The sequence below is a fragment of the Ascaphus truei genome, chromosome 5 (assembly GCF_040206685.1).
Source record: "Ascaphus truei isolate aAscTru1 chromosome 5, aAscTru1.hap1, whole genome shotgun sequence".
Classification (NCBI taxonomy): domain Eukaryota; kingdom Metazoa; phylum Chordata; class Amphibia; order Anura; family Ascaphidae; genus Ascaphus; species Ascaphus truei.
In genome coordinates, this window is record NC_134487.1 from 101,400,402 (window position 1) to 101,422,901 (window position 22,500).

The 22,500-nt window shown below is 42.0% G+C and overlaps 1 protein-coding gene across 1 annotated transcript in view; it reads left to right on the forward strand.

Moving 5' to 3' along the window:
* RASSF3 (Ras association domain family member 3) overlaps positions 1-22,500 on the forward strand; it is a 175,802-nt gene that overhangs the window by 339 nt on the left and 152,963 nt on the right. Inside the window, exon 1 of the mRNA XM_075600340.1 lies at positions 1-79. This exon is cut by the window's left edge and continues 339 nt beyond it. Within this exon, the coding sequence (XP_075456455.1) occupies positions 1-79 (79 nt within the window). The remainder of the gene's footprint in view (positions 80-22,500) is intronic.

The window sequence follows — 22,500 nt, forward strand, 5'->3', positions numbered from 1 at the left end:
TTCCAGGCCGAGGCCGCGCTGACCGCCTGGTGCGACCTGTGCTGCGGCTTCATCTTCTCCGGGGCCCGGCGCTGTGCAGGTAACGCGCTGACCGAGCAGCAGCAGCAGCAGCCACAGGGAACAGCCATGTGTGTGCAGGGGGGAGGCGTGTGTGTGTGTGTGTGTGTGTGTGTGTGTGTGTGTGTGCGCAGGGGGGAGGCGTGTGTGTGTGTGCAGGGGGGAGGCGTGTGTGTGAGAGAGGGGGGCGCATAGAGATCTCCGTGTGTCATCTGTGCTCACTGGAGCTGATCATATACACACTGTCACGGGAGCTGGTCCTATATACATTGTATGATGTGCCTGTCACAGGAGCTGGTCCTATATACATTGTATGATGTGCCTGTCAGGAGCTGGTCCTATATACACTGTATGATGTGCCTGTCACAGTGGCTGATCCTATATACATTGTATGATGTGACTGTCACAGGAGCTGGTCCTATATACACTGTATGATGTGCCTGTCACGGGAACTGGTCCTATATACACTGTATGATGTGCCTGTCACGGGAGCTGGTCCTATATACACTGTATGATGTGCCTGTCACGGGAGCTGGTCCTATATGCACTGTATGATGTGCCTGTCACGGGAGCTGGTCCTATATACACTGTATGATGTGCCTGTCACGGGAGCTGATTCTATATGCACTGTATGATGTGCCTGTCACAGGAGCTGGTCCTATATACATTGTATGATGTGCCTGTCACAGGAGCTGGTCCTATATACATTGTATGATGTGCCTGTCAGGAGCTGGTCCTATATACACTGTATGATGTGCCTGTCACAGTGGCTGATCCTATATACATTGTATGATGTGACTGTCACAGGAGCTGGTCCTATATACACTGTATGATGTGCCTGTCACGGGAACTGGTCCTATATACACTGTATGATGTGCCTGTCACGGGAGCTGGTCCTATATACACTGTATGATGTGCCTGTCACGGGAGCTGGTCCTATATGCACTGTATGATGTGCCTGTCACGGGAGCTGGTCCTATATACACTGTATGATGTGCCTGTCACGGGAGCTGATTCTATATGCACTGTATGATGTGCCTGTCACAGGAGCTGGTCCTATATACACTGTATGATGTGCCTGTCACGGGAGCTGATTCTATATGCACTGTATGATGTGCCTGTCACAGGAGCTGGTCCTATATACATTGTATGATGTGCCTGTCACAGGAGCTGATTCTATATACACTGTATGATGTGCCTGTCACAGGAACTGATCCTATATACACTGTATGATGTGCCTGTCACAGGAGCTGATCCTATATACACTGTATGATGTGCCTGTCACAGGAGCTGATTCTATAAGCACTGTATGATGTGCCTGTCACAGGAGCTGATCCTATATACACTGTATGATGTGCCTGTCACAGGAGCTGATCCTATATACACTGTATGATGTGCCTGTCACGGGATCTAGTCCTATATACACTGTATGATGTGCCTGTCACAGGAGCTGATCCTATATACACTGTGTGATCTGCCTGTCACAGGAGCTGATCCTATATACCCAGAAGTGATTCTATACATCTGTAGTATACAGGATACGGGACTGGTCCTATATACCCAGAAGTGAATATATAGATCTGTAGTATGCTGGATACAGGAGCTTGTCCCATATCTGGTGCGCAGGATACAAGAGCTGAGTGATCATGTCATGAGCGGAGTCTCTACCTTAGTGTCAGGTGTGTGTTACAGGCCAGAGCTACATTATATACCAAAAGTTCATAGTGATGTGTGATCTGAAGGTTACAGCTCGGACCACTTTGTATGATGTGCTGGTGACAGGACCTGATCATATACTTGGTATGCTGAGATGAAGTATTCTGTACAGTGCAGGATACCATATATATTATACATATACACCATTTAAGTACCGCAGTTTAAAAAAATATTTTATTTAAAATAATGGTTTCAGTCTCTTTTTCAAGCAAAGCATGTTTATATCCTCAATATTACAATACTGCGATAGAATAAACGCTGCATATGGTAACCCACTTCCAATCTCTTCTGTTTAGTGAACTGATCCCCAAAAGTATTATTAGCATAAACCTATTAATAACTGGTGTTGACTCTGATCAACTTCATTTCTTTTTAATAGCTCCATCGACCTACAGTTCTTAGAAACCTCTCCAACTCTGTTTAACTCGTAACCACTTGCCTGTAACTGTGTGGTCCCGTATGATGATACAGAGAATCACTTCCAGTTTCTGAATCACGTTTGCCATAAAGAAATCTATTTTACTGTACACCTGCCACACAGACCCTTGTATGCCTGTATCATGCTAGTGTGCGCTTCTGTTACTTCCTAACATCTACTGACACTTTACCTGGTGCTAGGCATGTTATCATGTCTGTGTACGTCAATTCATCTGTAAACAAATGGCATTCATTCTCCCTTACAAATGACTTTCGAAGCTTCATGATGTTGGCTATGATATTTTACTAATAAAGATACATTGATCTGTACAGTTTCAATTTAAGCATGTCCTCCATTACTATACAGCGAGACAGACATTATAATGAGATCTGCTAATTGCCAAGTGTTACATAATTGCAGAACCGCCTACCAATTACGTGAAAGTGGCGTGCATGATCTATCTATACATTCCTATCAAATGTGTCTCGGCAATATACAGGATCAGTGCATATTCACTCTCTCAAAAAGCTGCATAAACCTTTTTAAAGTGTCCTATTTGGAATACAAATATATATATATATATATATATATATCTCTTACAACACTAATAATATATTTTATATTCATAGGATAAGTCGCAATACATTGTAAGAGTGTTCAGTCCTTGAAAGGTTGGAACTAGTGACTTATTATGCATCTGAAATTGATGTCCCATTGTGTCATGCTGCTTACCAAAACCTTTCTATACTAAATAAACACATGCTTAACGATTATTCAATAGTTTAGCTTTCTATTTTGCTTCCACATTCTGTTTTTAGTTAGGTTCGAATGGGAATATCCAAAATGTTCAGCAGACAAACCAATCGGGTTCCTAAATAGTCCTTAATCCTATTGATGCAGGGAAAGGACTGCAAGCACAGTTAGATGGGAATGTATGTATGTATGTATGTCTTTATTTGTATAGCGCCATAAAATGTACATAGCGCTTCACAGTAGTAATACATGTCATATAAATAACAAATATAAATAACAGATCATGGGAATAAGTGCTTCAGACATACTGTAAAAGTAACATTAAGGAAGGAGTCCCTGCTCCGAGGAGCTTACAATCTAATTGGTAGGTAGGGAGAACGTACAGAGAGAGTAGGAGGGAATACTAGTAAGTGCGTCTGCAGGGGGCCAAGCTTTGTGTCATGTGTCCATGATTATCCAGTGCTACTCATGCTTCTTTAAGCAGATGTGTCTTAAGGTGGGTCTTAAAGGTGGATAGCGAGGGGGGTAGTCGGGTATTGAGGGGAAGGGCATTCCAGAGGTGTGGGGCAGAAAGTGAGAAAGGTTTAAGGCGGGAGAGAGCTTTAGATACAAAGGGGGTAGAAAGAAGACATCCTTGAGAAGAACGCAAGAGTCGTGATGGTGCATAGCGAGAAATTAGGGCTGAGATGTAATGAGGGGCAGAAGAATGTAAAGCTTTAAAAGTGAGCAGTAGAATTGAGTGTGAGATACGCGATTTAATCGGAAGCCAGGAGCGGGATTTCAGCAGGGGAGACGCTGAGACAGATTTAGGAAAGAGTAGAGTGATTCTGGCAGCAGTCTTTAGGATAGATTGTAGGGGAGACAGGTGAGAGGTAGGAAGGCCGGACAGCAGGAGGTTGCAGTAATCGAGACGTGAGAGAATGAGGGCCTGAGTCAGAGTTTTGGCAGTTGAGTAACAGAGGAAAGGGCGTATCTTTGTGATATTGCGGAGGAAAAAGCGACAAGTTTTAGAAACGTTTTGAATATGAGAGGAGAATGAGAGAGAGGGATCAAGTGTGACCCCTAGGCAGCGTGCTTGGGCTACTGGGTGAATGATCGTATTTCCAATAGCAATGTGGAAGGATGTAGTAGGGCCAGGTTTGGGAGGTAGTATAAGGAGCTCTGTTTTTGCCATGTTAAGTTTCAGTCGGCGGATGGCCATCCAGGATGATATTCCAGAGAGGCATTCAGAAACTTTGGTCTGTATAGCAGGTGTAAGGTCAGGGGTTGAAAGGTAAATTTGTGTGTCGTCAGCATAGAGGTGATATTTAAACCCAAAAGATGTGATTAGGTCACCTAGAGAGAGTGTGTAGAGAGAAAAGAGAAGGGGTCCCAGGACAGAGCCCTGGGGTACCCCCACAGAGAGATCACTAGAGGAGGAGGAGGTGTTAGCAAAAGAGACACTGAAGGTACGATGGGAGAGGTAAGAGGAGATCCAGGATAAAGCTTTGTTCCGAATACCAAGAGTATGGAGAATGTGAAGGAGAAGAGGGTGGTCCACGGTGTCGAATGCTGCAGAGAGGTCGAGTAATATGAGCAGAGTGTAATGACCTCTGTCTTTGGTGAGGGCTGTTTCAGTAGAGTGAGCAGTGCGGAAGCCAGATTGTAGAGGGTCTAGTACAGAATAGTTGTTGAGAAAGTGTAGCAATCGAGAGAATGAAAGACGTTCAAGGAGTTTGGAGGCAAAAGGCAGAAGGGAGACAGGTCGATAGTTAGAAGGACAGGTAGGGTCAAGCTTGCTGTTTTTGTGTAATGGTATAACGGTTGCATGCTTGAAGGATGAAGGAAAGGTACCAGAGTAGAGGGAAGAGTTAAAGATCTGTGTGAGCATAGGGATTATAGAAGGAGCAAGAGGTTTTAGGAGATGGGAGGGAATGGGATCAAGAGGGCAAGTGGTAGAGGGAGAAGAGGAGATCAGCAGTGATACATCCTCCTCCGAGATAGCAGAAAAAGAGTCAAGAAAGACAGGAGGAGAGTTGGGAAGCATTGTGGGATGGGAGGAGGCAACAGATGGGATGTTCTGCCGTATGGACTCCACCTTTTTCTTAAAAAAGTCAGCAAAGTCCTGAGGTGAGATGGAGGAAGAAGAGGAGGCAGCTGAGGGTGGTCTGAGTAGAGAGTCAAAGACAGAAAAGAGACGGCGTGGGTTAGACTTGTGTGTGTTGATTAGTGATGAAAAGTAGGTTTGTTTAGCCTGAAAGAGGGCAGAGTTGAAACAGGATAGCATAAATTTGTAGTGAATGAAGTCTGCGAGCATATGAGATTTCCTCCAGAGGCGTTCAGAGGAACGAGTGGAGGAACGCAGCATGCGTGTGTGGGAGTTTAGCCAGGGTCTGGGGTTAGAAGGGCGAGGACGGCAGAGAGAAAGTGGGGCATGAAGATCAAGAGAGGAAGATAAGGCAGAGTTGTAGTTCCTGACCAGGTTGTCAGGGTCTGAAGCAGAACTGAGAGAGGAGAGGGAGGAGCGTAAAGTGGAATCAAGAGCTGGGAGGTTAATAGAGCGCAGGTTTCTGCAAAAACGAGGGCGAGATGGAGATGGAGAGAAGCGAGAGAGAGAAAATGAGATGAGGTGATGGTCAGAGAGAGGAAAAGGGGAAATGGAGAAATCAGAGAGAGAGAAGTTTTTAGTGAAAACCAGGTCTAAGTAGTGGCCATCCTTGTGGGTGCTGGCTGCAGTCCACTGTTGAAGGCCAAAAGAAGAGGTAAGAGAAAGAAAGCGGGAAGCCCAAGGGAGAGAGGGGTCATCAATGTGGCAGTTGAAGTCCCCAAGGAGAAGAACAGGGGAGTCTGAGGAGAGAAAGAAAGAGAGCCAGGATTCAAAGTGAGAGAGAAAGGCAGAAGGAGGATGAGTAGAGGAAGGTGGGCGATAGATGACCGCCACATGGACCGGGAGAGGAGAGAAGATCTGGACTGTGTGAGCCTCGAAGGAGGGAAAAGCAAGAGAGGGGGGAATAGAAACTGTTCTGTAATGGCAGAGAGAGGAGAGCAGGAGCCCCACGCCTCCACCCCTGCCACCAGGGCGTGGAGTGTGGGGGAAGGAAAGGCCACCATAGGAGAGGGCAGCTTCCAGAGCAGAGTCAGACTGAGTGAGCTAGGTCTCAGTTATAGCAAAGAGAAGCAGGGAGTGAGAGAGAAAGAAGTCATGCACAGAGAGGAACTTGTTAGAGAGGGAGCGAGCATTCCAAAGGGCACAGGAGAAAGGGAGAGAGGAGGGAGGGTGGCAGGGGATGGGTATGGGGTTGGAGGGGTTTACACCAGAAGGAGTAGAAGTTGCATGTGGAAGGCGAGGACGAGAGCAAGTAGAAATAAGGCAGGGACCAGGATTGGGAGAGATATCCCCAGAAGCAAGGAGGAGAAGCATGGATAGGAAGAGGATGTGTGAGGATGATTTGTAGGGGTGTGTTTTAGTGCAGGCGGCATAACTGTGTGGTGACAGAGGGCGCAGGTAAGAGAGTAGTTCATGTGAACTGAGAAGTGGTGAAGTAAGGAGAGATGGTGAAATATGAATAGAGTTAGAGACATGAGGCTGGTGGAAGGAAGTGCATAATTTGAAAATAAGTGAGGTTACAGTAAATATAAAAAGTAAAGGCGGCATCACAGCAATAGTAATGTGTTGAGATGTGCAGTGTGGGATGATAACCTCCTTTCCAGCGTAGTTCAAATGCAGGAATCAGAAGCAGTAGATTGTGTCCACTTTTTCCACTTCTTTTTGAACTTCCTTTTTAAACTTCCATACTACTTTAAAGATTTCTACTTAAAAGCATTTCTGCTTAAGAGCAAAGGCTGCAAGCAGCAATGGCTGTTGTAAGTTAACAATATAGATATCTGAGATATCTGAGACCGTGTCACATTATCAGGCTGATGGGGAATAACCAGTCCCAAACACAAAGCCTGCACTCCTCCCTTCACGGCGTATGTTGCTGGTAAAAAGATTGGCCTTACATTTTTGGAAAACAAATATACAATTCCAGTGCGCCTCCTAATTTGACTTTCAATATATTAGTGACATCTCAACATTTTTAACTGGTCTAATTACAAAGGAGCCATTTAGTTGCTTTTGATCAAAACAAGATTCAAGCCTGCTAACCCAGTCATAGTAAACCCCAATGAAGCCCGTACCTACACTGAATGAATACAATTTCTTATTGTCCTATGGACTAAACTTGGGGAAATATGAAATATGTGAATGAAGCTTAATGCCTTTTGTGATTTAGTGCAATAAAAAAAATGGCATAATCCAGTAACGAGGCTCTCTGAGCATTATGAAGGAAAACGGCGTGCACAAATTCCTTAGTGAATTAATTGCATGAAATCACAAATAAACATTATGCTTCATTCATTTAACCCTCGGGGCACTTTCATATATTTCACCAAGGTTAGTCCAGTGTCATGGAAAAACCCTTCATTTTACCTAACGAGCAACGTAGATTAGAATGTTTTTTTTTATTCCTTGTGAGTAGCTTTTTTCCTAGGGGGGGGGGGGGGCGGAGAGAGGGGGTGCTCCACGTCAGCGGGGATTCCCTGGGGTGTCGTACGTCTGGCCATCACTCTTCAACTACCCAGGATGCCGCCCGCCGGCTCTCTCCCGCTACCCCCTCCTGCTCCGCTAGGCATGTGTCGAGGAGGGGATGCTCCATGCTGACAGCCTGCGCAGACGAGGACCTGTGGGTCAAAGGGTGGTCGCCCGCCAGCTCCCTCACAGAGCTGTCATTGGTCCTCACATTTCCCCCCGACACCCTTGGCATCCCTCCAGCAGCAGGGAGGAGGGGGCAGGAGTTGGCCATGGTGGCCCAACCCGGGAAGGGAGGCCGGCTACATGGGGTTTCCTTTGTTTCTGGCAGGCGCGCCTCTGTCTGGGGTCTCCCCAAGGGGTCATCCAGCCAGCACAAATGGCCAGCGAGATCCAACCCCTCACGTCCGCCCTCTCTCTGCACGGATGCAGGTGTGCGGGTCCTTCTGCACAGGTGTTGGTTTACCTGAGCATGGAGAAAGCTTAAAATGTGGCCTTATGATTGGCCGATTGCCAAGTCTAGCGTCGTTGATTGGCACAGGTGGGCAAAGGGGTGGGGCTATGGTGTGGCCCACAATGTGGATTCACCATATTTGCACAAACTCATGCCTACACTTATCCTATTGGTGTAGCTTCAGTCCCATAGAGTACAATGAGGAGATACCTGTTTAAAGGGCACTGCTTTAACCCCCCAAACCTCCACTCTGCTTAAGTTAGGCCCGTAATATAGTGTGTGCGTGCACGTGACGCACACTTTTTGTGTGTATGCTGTGAGCGACAGGGTTGGAAGGTAGTGTGTGTGTGTGTGTGTGTGTGTGTGTGTATGTATTGTGAGTTAATAATTTATTAAATAATATTTTTTTTAAAAATTGTTGAAAAAATAAATATTTTTATTGTGCAATTTTGACACACACACACACACACACACACACACACACACACACACACACACACACACACACACATACATACATTACAGCGCCGGTAGTGGCGCGAAAAGATTATTTTCCCCGTCTTCTCCTCTGTCGACTCCATGCTCACTGCTGTGCGCGAGTGGCCCTGTTATAGAAAGGCTGACTAACCACAGCCAACTATAACTGCCGCTATATAACAGCCCTCACATTGTAGCTGAGATTGAAAAAAATTTTTTTACCTCTACGGCCATCAACTTAAACCTATGCTAAATTTAGACAACGGGTACCTGTCCTATATTTGTATTCGCGGTATATATCATCCTGAGGAAGGCTGGCAAAAAAGTATTTTTTTAATTGTATCTGCTATCACAGTCTCCATGGGTAATGAATTCCACATTTTAACTGCCCTTTGTTTCTGGTGAAATCTCTTGTCCTCCAACCTTAAGGGATAATGACTCTTTGTCGTTTGTACTGCCCTTGGGATGTATAATTATTTTGAAAGCTCCTTGTATTGACTCCTCATAAATCAGATTATCCATCCCCTTTATTCATTTGGTGGCTCTTCTCTGCACTCTCACTAGTTCCATAATATATTTTCTAAGTGGTGCCCAAAACTGTACTCCATATTCAAGGTGTGGTCTTACTAATGCTTTATAAAGGGGTATAATTATGTTTATTTCCCTTCCATCCATTGCCCGTTTAATACAAGATAAGATCTTGTTTGCCTTTGCAGCTACTGCATGACTTTGGGCACTATTTGTAAGCCTGCTGTCTACAAGCACCCCTAAATCCTTCTCCATCAAGGATTCTCCTAATTTATCCCCATTTAATTTGTAAATGACCTGTTTGTTCTTGTTTCCCAAATGCATAACCTTACATTTATTTGTATTAAACCTCATCTCCCATTTACCTGCCCAAGTTTTCAGTCTCTCCAAATCCTTCTGGAAAGAAATTACATCCTGCTCCGATTCTACTACCTTACACAATTTGGTGCCATTAGCAAAGATTTTGCTCTCTAAGCCTGCATCAAGGTCATTAATAAACACATTAAAAAGCAGGGGTCCCAGTACCGATCCTTGAAGTACAGGAGGGCCCCACTAATACGGCGGGTTCCGTTCTGAGGACCCGCCGTAAAGTGAAAATCGCCGGAAAGTGGAACCGGCGATTTTTGTTAAGTGCGCATGCACAGACCGGTAATGTGCCGTTCTGCGCATGCGCGACAGGAGGAAACCCCTCCATTCCGCGCATGCTCGACCCCGGGCCGGCCCGTTCTGCGCATGCGCAAACATGGCGGCTCCCTTCTCGGCACCGCCGAGAAGCTGGACCCTGCTGTACTCTACTCACAACTTTAGCCCAACCTAAAAAGGTTCCATTTATTACAACTGACTGTTGTTTATCCTTCAACCAGTTTTAAATCAAGGTACAAATAGTTTTGCTAAGACCAATTGCCTCTATTTTGTACACGAACCTCTTGCGTGGAACCGTATCAAAAGCCTTTGCAAAATCCAATTACCCTGGTATAAATTCCTACATAATCTTATTAATGTCTTTGAGATTATAGTTTGGCCCAATTTATCCTTAATAAATCCATGCTGACTATTACTAACAATTTTGTTATACATTAGGTATTCCTGAATATTAATCCATAGTAAACCTTCAAGTAGCTTCCCCACTGTAGATTTCAGGCTCACAGATCTTTAATTTTCTGGTAGTGATCTAGCCCCATTTTTAAATATATGCACCGCGTCTGCTTTACGCCAATCTTGTGGTACTGAGCCTGTGGAAGTGGTCCTTGAATATTTAATGCAATGGTTTGGCTATTAGGCCTACTGAGCTTAGCTCCTTTAGAACCCGTGGGTGTATGTACAGTAATCGAGGCCAAGTGCTTTTTATCAAGCAGTCTATGCACTTCCTCAGTTAACCAATTGTTCATTAATATGGAGGTTGCGGCTTCCTCCTGTGGCACTATTTTTGCAATTGATTCTTCCCTGGTAAATACAGAGGCAAATAATTTGTTTAATATCTATGCTATTTCCTCATCTCCAATAATTTGCCTGCCCATCTCACACTGAAAGGGTCCTATATTTCATTTTCTAATCTTTTTGATAGTAAGGAATTGAATGAACTTTTTTTTAGGGTTGTATCTTACTTTGTTTGGTTTTTTTTCAACGTTTTTTTTTTATTGCTTTTGAAAGAATGACAACTTACAACAAGTTTTAACGAACAACTGTAACACCTTCAAACTTTACAGCAAGAATCAATAATAAACATTCCATTACATCGTACATTGCATTTTGTTGTCTTCATTTCTTACGAATTTAATTTTTTGAACGTTGTATTTTACCGAACTTTTCTTATATATTTTTTTACTACTTATTGGGGAAGCAGCCGCTTCCAGTCATTTCTCTCTTAGAGAGGTTTGTATGTTACTTTCTATTGCAATTCTTTTTTTAATTTTCAATTTTTGCTAATCTGATTGCCCTTTTGCAATTTTTTTTTAACATTTCTTATAATTCTGATTAATTTAAGCTCCCCCATTTTCTGTCAGGTTTCTTGCATTAGCAAGCATTTAAGGTTTTTTGTTTTTTTTGTTCCGGGTCCGTACTATTGTTATCTTATCTGCTCCTGCCTTTCTCCTCCCATTTGGATTCAGTCTTTAGAAGTGTAGTAGTATCTGTATTTAATATGGGTGTCTCCCTGTTTGCCAAACTATTACTTCCCCCACTCTACCTCCATGACCCCTAGCTATTTTCCCATTCCTATCTATTCTTTTAGTCCGTTATCTCTCGATTCCCTCCCCCTCCTTCCTACTTTAAAATCGCCTCCAATTTTAACATCCTCCCCACTAGCACAGAAGATCCCTCTTCATTGAGGTGCAATCCATCTCTACTATAAAGATGGCACCTCTCAGAAAAAATCTCCCAGTGCTCTAAAAACCCAAACCCCTCCTTCCTTCACCACTTTCTTAGCCATTTACAGGCAGTCCTCGTTTTACAATGCTTTGTTTTACAACGAATGGCTTATCCAACGCTATGCAATGCATACCTATGTTCATTTTTACAACTCCAAAACGGCTTATCCAACGCTCTTACGATGCTTTGCAAAGTTGTTTGTGTATATAATATATATATTATATAATATTATACTATATAATATATTATATTATTATATATTATGTTATATATATATATATATATATATAATACAGTATATACTGTACACTATATAATTTATGTGTGTGCTGCATATCTTATTACCTGCGTAAAATATTTGGTGTATTTTAGTGTTAAAAATGCCTTCAGGAACGGAACCTTTCATTTAAACAGTGTTCCTATGGGAAAACGTGTTTCGCTTTAAGACGTTTCGCTATCCAACGCCATTTTGAGTAACGCATTGTGACTGATAACCGAGGACTGCCTGTATTAGCCTCCCTAATCTCCATCTGTCTCCCTAGGGTAGCACATGGCACTGGTTGTATTTCAGAAAATACTACCTTGGAGATCCTTGCCTTAAGCTTGCGGCCTAGATACCTGTAATAATTTTTTAGGACCTTCCATCATTCTTTAACTTGGTACATGTTGGTGACAAAGTATACAGAGTCAGTCCCAGCCCCTTCCAACAATCGGTCTACCCGATGTGCAATGTGCCGAACTCGATCACCCGGGAAAAAACAAACTGTTCGGAATAATGCGGTCATAACAACAAATTGCCTTCTCTATCCTACTAATAATGGAGTCACCTACCACGACAACCTTTCTTGGTCTGTGTATTCTGTGTTCCCTCTTTACTGGAGTAACTATTTCCCTTGCTGCTATAGGAATCGGTCTCTCCCAGCTTGGCCATTTCTCCCGTAATGTTCTCAATACGTTCACTCAATCTGGTAAATCTACTGGTATTGTTCAGGTCAGAACTGGTCTGCCTGTTTTGCTTCCCCTTCTGTTACCTAGCTACCTACCTCTTCATGGTCCTCACTCACAGCTCCACCCTCTGCACCACTAGTCCCATCCATGGCCTGCTCAGTCCAATTAACTCCTTTCTAGATTGAAACTGTCCAATGTCCAAGATTTTGGGGTGGCAAATTTTCTCATCTTTTTCTTGATGTCACAGTCTTCAGGCTCGACGCCTTCTAGAAGCCTGGATTGGAGGAGATATCTTAATGGGCAGGGACTACTTATACATAGTGTTGTACTGGGTCCTAAGTTTTCCAAAAACCATGAAACGGGTAACCGGACAAAATGAACCATTTTTCCTGGCCGGGTACCCGTTAACCCGGAGAGCACTTACCTGCAGGGTGAGGAAGACTGCGGCGACATCTGGGAGCAGCAGCAGAGGTCCTGGTGGCGGTGGCAGCAACAACAGAAGTCTGAGTTCAGCCGGCGGGATCTGCAGGAATATAGCACACGGCTGATACCAATGAGAGCCGGGGAACCATGTGACCGGAGCAGCAGGAGCGTTCCTATTGGACAGCCAGGGAGGAGCTGGCTGTCCAATAGGAACGCTCCTGCTCGGCAAAGGGCTGCGGGCGGCAAAATTCTAAATCCACCACTGACATGGGGTCATCTGTATGTTCAGAGTCTGCCATATATTGATTTTAAAATGAGCTGAATACCTTTTTGTGATGTGCAGAACAACACTTAGAATGAAGACACCAGCATTTATGCAGTCACTGATCTGTATGTAGAATAGCCCCGGCCTAGCTATACTCTACAAAGGGTTAGTGCACCTCCTGAAAGCAGCTGTGTCCAATACATAATGTCATCTGGTTGTGTAGCAATGCAGAGGATGCAATGTGGCTTGGTCTTGTGTTCCGCTCAGAGAATGTGTGTTCTGTCACACAATACATACGTGTAGTAGTTGCTGAACTAGAGGTATATACAAATTGAGTAAATACACATTGAGAGAGACGATCCATTGCCTCCTTTGGCCGCGCGTATAGTGCCCGCGATCGGGGACGGTGATGATGCCGCTAGCAAAAGTTATATTTCGCTTTGCGGCGGCGGCGGCGCAGGCTTCCGGGCATTTGATTTGTGCAGGGGCTGTCGCATGAGGCGACACCCCTTGAAAAATCAAATATTGCCGGCTTCCAAAGTCCGCAACGCGACGTTGCTTCGTCGCATTGCCGCCATCGCGCTTACTATAAGCGCACGCGGCGGCGGCAATGTATTTGTTTTTGGGCGGTGTCGCCCGTCGCGGGCACTATACGCACGGCCTTTAAAGTTTCTTTTTTCTTTTTGGGATCAGTCTCAATGTCAGGTTTGTGGTGCTTTCTCGATTTTTGTTAGTGTGTGTAAAAGAAGAAAGTGTTACAGCAGCACATCGCAGCATTGAAATAATCCACTTTTGATTAAATCTTGCCATCAAAAGTTGAGCTAAACTATTATAACTCCATGTTTGTTCCACATGCAGTAAATGGGCAAACTGATTTGTGAGTAGTTATTGTGCTTGGCATTTAAGAGGTGTGAGCGCCTGTTTGCATAAAACCAGTCCAGTGACTTGGGAAGATGTGCTTCTCCCAGTGGAGATACAATGCCGTTTCTGTACTTTTCCTGTTTGATTCATTCCTTTTCTACATGCAGTTGCAACCCATAAATATCTGGTGCATTTACAAATATTGTTTGTTATTGTAGATATTAAATAATTGAAAGACAAATAATGTAGGCTACAAAAAAATGAAAACAAAGATTCCCTCTATTTTGAAATCAGTGCGAAGATTAAACAAGAAGAGATTCTTATCAAGCGGAGTTTAATTGAAGAAACAAAGTGTTTAATATACTTTCCAACGCATCGCAAATTTTTTTTTTTTGTCTTTACGAGCCCAGTTGGCTAAATGACTGTGGAATTTGCAGCATGATGTTAGCTGGGTGAGTGCTTCACTTTCTGACATGGTACTACTGGTTTAATAAATGAGCACATGAGAGGACACCAGTAGAATTGGGACCGAATCAGAATATGGAGCCATGAAGGTACGAGCATTCTCTGCCCGTATCAAAGCAGCGTTGCTGCAGGTTAATGATTACACTGTTTGGTATGTGTAATACTTTTTAAATTCCTGTAACCTTTTAATATGAGGGTAGTCGCCCTCAAGGATGTGACGAGGTTCACTTCGGTCCTTCCCATGTGTTGTTTGACAGGCAAGTGTCAAATGCCTTATTGTAGCGCACAAATCAAGTACATGTAGCATGTAAAGGTTTAACAACATGTATTACTACTGTGAAGCGCTATGTACATTAATGGCGCTATATAAATAAAGACATACAATACAATACAACAACAGATTGACCTTCAGCTCAACTTTTTATTAGTTCACGAATGGTACATTTTAAAAGGTAGGTGCATGTGATCCCTAAGATGGGATCCAGACAAAAGCCCCCGCAGATAAATGCACTGAAACCTTAATTAGGTATAACATTAATATGGTCAAAGATCTAATGTCTCTATAGAATAGCCACAAAGGTGAAATAACGGTCCTGCGCTCAAAATAAAGTGTGCACCCCAGACGCTTTCAAATCTTCCTTTAATAACGCGAAGATATACCAGGTGTGTATACAAAATATTGGAACACCAGTGACATACATAGTAAAAACACGGTGAGGAGATCACAGAAAAATACCAAAAATCTGCAGTCTGTATTTGGTCATTATAAATATACAGAGGGATTGGGTGAATATATGAAATCTGTATGGACATTCATAACTGTTTTATTTTACCTATTGGCAATAAAAAAATTAGTGGGTCACGAAGGAGAAGTTCAAAAATAACCGGGTCACGGAAAAAAAAGTTTGGGAAACGCTGCAATAGTGTATATATTTTATATACAGAAGACATATACAAATAAAGTGCGTACACACACCACCCTCCCCCATCCATTATCTATAGGTCTAAGTATAGATCTAAGTATGATGGCCTAAAACAGTATAGTGTACATTTGCATACATATAAGACACAGTATATGGGATCAAATCGATAGTATAGGTCCTATACTATCTATTAGATCCCATATACTGTGTGTATGCAAATGTACACTACAGGCATACCCCGCAATAACGTACACACTGGGACCGGAGCATGTATGTAAAGCGAAAATGTACTTAAAGTGAAGCACTACCTTTTCCCCACTTATCGATGCATATACTGTACTGTATTCGTTATATACGTGCATAACTGATGTAAATAACACATTTGTAACAGGCTCTATAGTCTCCCCGCTCGCACCCAGCTTCGGTACAGGTAGGGAGCCGGTATTGCTGTTCAGGATGTGATGTACTTAAAGCGGGGTATGCCTGTATACTGTTTTAGTATAGGGGGTCTTTTGAAAAGGTAAGTACCTACCGGTAAATATATCTAGATATACTCGGCACATCTATACCAGCATAAGGTATACCAGCACATCTATAGTGTTCTTATTTGTGGTAGATATAGCAGTTAAGTGCCATGATATGTACTGGTGCATGCTGCTCAGAGAAGCAATATATCTATTTTACCCCTATATTCAGAGGCCCTGATATATAATATATTGATGTAGAAAGGCAGGAGCAGATTAGATAGTACCGACTGAAAAGTAATTTAAATGAATGCTTGCTAATGCAAGAAGACTGACGGAAGGATCCAGCAAATAGAAGGGGAGGTGGAGTATGTTTATGTTAAACCGGATCGAAAACCTATTATAAGGGAAGATGTTTATGAAGGGAATGATGAAAATGTAGAGATCTTGTAGCTAGAAATTAGCAGTGGAGGTAAAAGTCTAAAGAAAATGTTTGTATGGATATGCTATAAACCAATCTGTGAGATTGAGGAAGCTAAAATACTTTTGCAAATGAGAAGGCATCAAAACTGGGTCAAGTTTGCATAATGGGGGATTTTAATTATCCAGACATAGACTGGGGCAATGAGATTAGCATTACAACAAAAGGAAACAGGTTTTTGGGGGTGCTTAAAGACAATTATATGACTCAAATTATTGAGGAACCAACCAGGAGAGGGGCAGTTCTGGATTTGGTAATATCAAACAATGTAGAAGTAATAACAAATATTCAGTCTGGGAACATTTTGGGTAACAGTGATCGTAACATGGTCTCTTTTGAAATAAATTAACAAAAAACAGATTAACTTGTGTTCAACAAAGTTCATAAACTTTTGAAAGGCAGATTTTAATAAACTGAGGACTCATCTTCAAGGAATACATTGGGAAAAATGTAGAAGATAAATGAGCAGTCTTAAAACATTATTAGAAAAGCACACCGTTGTGTTTAACCTTGGGTAATAAATATAAAATAAATAAGTCAAAACCAATGTGGCTAAATAAATAGGTAGGGGAGGAAATGGGGAAAAAAGAGGCAGGCATTTAGATTCATAAAGTCAGAAGGGACGGAGACATCGTATCAGAATGATAAGGAATGTAACAAAAATTGCAAAAGGGCAATCAAATGAGCAAAAATGGACTATGAAAAAAGAATTGTAATAGAAAGTAAGATCAACCCTAAAGTTCTTTAAGTACCTTAATAACAAAAAATCAGAAAATAAAATATAGGACCCGTTCTGTGTGAGATGGGCAGGCAGATTATTGGAGATAAGGAAAAAGCTGAGGTATTAGACACATTCTTTCTCTGTGTTTACCAGGGAATAATCAATTTCAATTGTAGTGCCGCAGGAGGAAGCCACAAACTCTATATTAAAAAACAATTGGTTAACTGAGGAAGAAGTTCACAGGCGGCTTGATAAAATGAAAGTAAATAAGGCACCTGGCCCTGATGCGAAGTAGTAGTATATAAACAGAGCACAATCCAGCGACGTTCGAACTTGAAAAGGACTAAAAAAAAGTCAAGGCAGTCTCAAAAATCAGCAGATCAATTTATTGCAAGCTTCAGGCAGCACAGGGACTATATGGTGCATTCACATAGTCCCTGTGCTGCCTGAAGCTTGCAGTAAATTGATCTGCTGATTTTGGAATCTGCTTTTAAAGTTCGAACGTCGCTGGATTGTGCTCTGTTTATATACTACTACTTCGGATCTCTATTACTGGCGGATTGCACGCCGTGGATGTTCCTGCAAGTCAACAGGTAATGGGCCTTAGTGCCCTGTAAATATTCCTGTTTATACCTGACATTGCTTCATATATTGATTATTGACTGAGTATATATTTGTGTGTCAAATTCTGTGGTTAAGTGGACACCACTAGGCACTTATCCCTCCCAGTTTGTCAGCAATTATTTGTGAACACCACATCAACATCTGGACATTTATTATTTTCATTTACAAGTTTCGGATGGAACCACATTTGATTGTTTGAGCACCACACCCTACTCTCAACCTGGCCCTGATGGTATACATCCAAGATTTCTCAAGGGGTTAAGTTCAGTAATAGCCAAACCATTACAGGTAATATTCAAAAAGACTCCTTTTCCACAGGCTCAGTACCACAAGATTGGCGTAAAGCAGATGTGGTGCCTATATTAAAAATGGAGCTAGATCACAACTGGGGAATTACAGACATGTAAGCCTGACTTCAATAGTGGGGAAGCTACTTGAAGGTTTAATTCAGATACTATTCAGGAATACCTAATGGAAAACAAAATTATTAGTAATAGTCAGCATGGATTTATGAAGGATAGATCTTGCCAAACTAACCTTATTTGTTTCTTTGAGGAGGTAAGTAGGAATTTAGACCAGGGTTATGCAGTTGATGTGGTCTACTTAGATTTTGCAAAGGCTTTTGATACAGTTCCACACAAGAGGTTGGTGTACAAAATAAAGCAAGTTGGACTCAGTAAGAATATTTGCACCTGGATTGAAAACTGGTTAAAGGACAGACAACAGAAGGTTGTCATAAATTTAACTTTTTCAGGTTGGGCTAAAGTCGTGAGTGGAGTACCTGAGAGATTGGTTCAGGGACCCCTGCTTCTTAACTTGTTTATTAATGATCTTGAGGTTGGCATCGAGAGCAAAGTCTCCATCTTTGCTGATGACACTAAATTGTGTAAGAATCAGAGCAGGGTGTAATTTCTCTCCAGAAGGACTTGGAGAGACTGGAAATGTGGGCAGGTAAATGGCAGATGAGCTTTAATACAGATAAATGTAAGGTTATGCATATGGGAAACGAATAAACAGGCGACTTACAAATTAAATGGGGATAAATTAGGGGAATCCTTGATGGAGCAGGAGTTAGGAGTGTTTGTAGACAGCAGGCTTAGCAATAGCGCCCAAAGTCATGAAGTAGCTGCAAAGGCAAACAAGATCTTATCTTGTAATAAATGGACAATGTGCAACAAAAGAAAGCGCACATAAAAATTAATTCAAACGTGATAATGATAGTGAACAATTATTAAATATAATAGGTGGATATGGAGAGGTGCAGCTGATGGAAGACCCTTAGAAGATATAGCAAGAAACCTTAAGCGCAAACGACAAATATCAGGAACTCCCCAGTTACGTGTAATGAAAAAGGAGATATAGTACAGCACATTTTATTAAAAACACAAAGTGAGCAGTGAGCCCAGAGATGCAAACCCACATGCTCCAGGTATAAAACAAGCGTTGTGACCATTCTAGGTCTATGGCGTCGGTGATCAGCTAGTACAGATCAATGATTAATGGTGAAAAGGCAGCAGCAGGCACTCGGCTTCCCTCGGTCTTACAGATCTTGCAGTAGGATCACTCTTCCGGGTTGCCCCGTCAGGATGACGTCACTGCATTGACACAACCAATAGGAGCCTTCAATCTGTCCACAGCTTGGATCATGCAGAAAACGGCAGAGACAGCACACAGCGCTCCAAGAAAGATACTGGACCACCCTACGTGTTTCGTTCTGCTTGGGAACTTCCCCTGAGGAGTATCTTTCTTGGAACGCTGGTGTGCAATCTGCTGTGCCTGTGTGGGCGGATTGTAGGCTCCCATTGGCTGCGTCAATACGGCCACTCACTATATTATTATTTTTTCCTAAGAGAGTTTGCGCTTAAGGTTTCTTGCTGTACTAAACGGGCAATGGATGGAAGGGAAGTAAACAGAATTATGCCCCTTTTATAAAGCATTAGTAAGACCACACCTCGAATATGGAGTACAATTGTGGGCACCACTCCACAGAAAAGACATTATGGAACTAGAGAGAGTGCAGAGAAGAGCCACCACATTAGATGTATTTACATTAGAAAAGAGGCATCTAAGAGGGGATATGATAACTATATACAAATATATTCGGGGACAGTACAAGGAGCTTTCAAAAGAACAATTCATCCCAAGGGCAGTACAAAGGACATGGGGTCATCTCTTAAGGTTGGAGGAAAGGAGATTTCACCAGCCACAAAGGAAAGGGTTCTTTTTAGTAAGGGCAGTTAAAATGTGGAGTTCATTACCCATGGAGACTGTGATGGCAGATACAATAGATTTGTTCAAAAAAAGGTTGGACATCTTTTTAGATGGGAAAGGTATACAGGGATATACCAAATAAGTAAACATGGGAAGGATGTTGATCCAGGGATTAATCCGATTGCCAATTATTGGAGTCGGAAAGGAATTTATTTTTCCCCTTATGAGATATCATTGGATGATATGTCACTGGGTTTTGTGTTTGCCTTCCTCTGGATCAATATACTGTATGTACGGATATAGGATAAAGTGTCTGTCATCTAAATGTAGCATAGGTTGAACTTGATGTACCCATGTCTCTTTTTTTCAGTCTCATCTACTATGTATGCAACTATGTAATAACCAATCACACGTGTTTCAGTATAGCCCCAAATTGTGCTGATCAATAACAATGTATGTGTATATATAGAGCAGAAACCAAGATACAAGAAGTCTCATTGTCAGGAAAGTCCCTCAAAAGCGTTCAACAGCGTTCTCTTCGCAACCCGCCATCACTAGCGTGACATTTAAAACCGATGCACGTTTCACATGACCAAGCACACTTCAAATAATAATAAAACTTGCAATATTTAAAACTAATGGCTGCATATTCTTCTTTTGATTGATTGATAGTGTGTGTGTGTTTTGTATAATTAGACACATAATATAGTGTACTTGATATTTAATACATATTCTTATCATATATCATATGTTCTATTTATCAGGAATGCCACTTAACAGTGGATTCCCTCAGACATATATCTATGAGATTAGAAAAGGACACTTGTAGGTGGCAACCATACGGGGTTAATTCCCAATTGTAATACTATTATAAAGTATGTAAATACCAGAGTATTATTCGCAGTGGTAAAATGATGTGTGTGTATATATACACACAAAACACCCAGGAAATTGAAAGGGGGCGGGGAGAATTCAGAAAAGGTATAATGCAGTGTATATAAATCTCATTAAGCCCCTGCGGAGAAGATAGATCACATAATATATTGAATTGCAGTGTATGTGTTAAGGGCCCACTCCTAGACGTTAATACAGATCAGAAGATCTTGGTAAAAATAGTGTAATGTGTACTGTAAACCGGGGACAGCCTCCAGCAGTCAAATAGAGCCAAATATATAATTATATGACTCGAGCACAGTATTAACGTGTCCTAAAATAATCACCCATAAGTGATGTGTGACCTAAATATTGTGCCGATCTATAAAATAGATCAGAGGAATGTGTGTGTGCTGGAGGCCCTCCCTCTGTAAATCAAAACGAGCCCAATATATAATTACATTCGTGTAATTGTGATTCAAGCAAAACATTAATAAATCTTTGAAGTGGTAACAAAGGCCGTGTCCATACTCTGCGCGCGGCGCAAACATAAGGCCGTACCTCTGAGGCAGGACATAGAGCGCGCGATTCTCAAGCAGACAAACACTTTTTTGTGTTTGTCGCGTGACGACCTGGTCACATGCGCGGTTCTGCCGATGAGGGCGAACCTCATGATGTCACGGCCACGCCTCCCTGTCGCTATGGATCACAGGCCACAGATCCCTTAGTGATCTATCTATCTGAACAATTAGCACTACAGTGAAGAATTATCAATAGTGTAAAACATAGAGCACTATATATTAAAACTGTGTCGGTTAGAGGGTATGGCAAGCAATGCATCTAGTCTTTTACCCTTGCAGGTAGGGAATGGCCTGCACATGGGGAATAAAAATGGCTGGGACAGGGCAACCGCAGTAATGCATAGCAAATCAGGTATTAACCCCTTCCTCCCCGTCACACTATTGGCTGCATATTCTTCTTTTGATTTGATTGTGTATGTGTGTGTGTGTTTTGAATAATTAGACACATCATAATATAGTGTACTTGATACTTAATACATATTCTTCTCATATATCATATGTTCTATTTATCAGGAATGATATTTAACAGTGGATTCCCTCAGACATATATCTATGAGGTTAGAAAAGGACACATGTAGGTGGAAACCATACCGGGGTTAATTTCCAATTGTAATACTGTACTATTATAAGGTATGTAAATACCAGAGTAATATTTACTGTGTATTGCGCTTCTGTTTGAGTGCTCTCCATTGGGGTTCGTTCTCTCTCCCAGTGTTAATATTTATAGTGGTAAAATTATGGGGTAAAAAAACCCTTCTCTCCCCCTTCCCCCCCCACTTTCTCTGCGCCTAGGTCATCTCCAATATATATATATATATATATATATATATATATATATATATATATATATATATATATATATATAATCAGTCAATCTACCTGTCTGTCTATCTATCTGGCCAAAATCAGGCACCTTTAGAGAAAAGGAGATATACATAAATGAGCCTGCTACTATATGCTTGTATATGTTTGGTCTGATATATATTATGCTAGCGCTATTTGCGCAGTACATATTTGGTGATAACAGAGGACCTATACTACCTGTTAGATCCTATATACATATACATATATATATATATATATATATATATATATATATATATACAGTGCTTGACAAATCACCCAAAAATCTACTCGCCGAACCAAAAAATCTACTCGCCACCTAGTCCCGCCCCCAACCCCGCCCCTAGTCCCGCCCACAACCCCGCCCCTAGTCCCGCCCCCGCTTTTAAAAAAATACATAAATAAAATAAATTGAATAAATTCCTAGTAAGAACATTCGTTTTTGACATAAGTTTATTTATTGTATTACATTATACTACAATTGGTCCTTGTTACGTG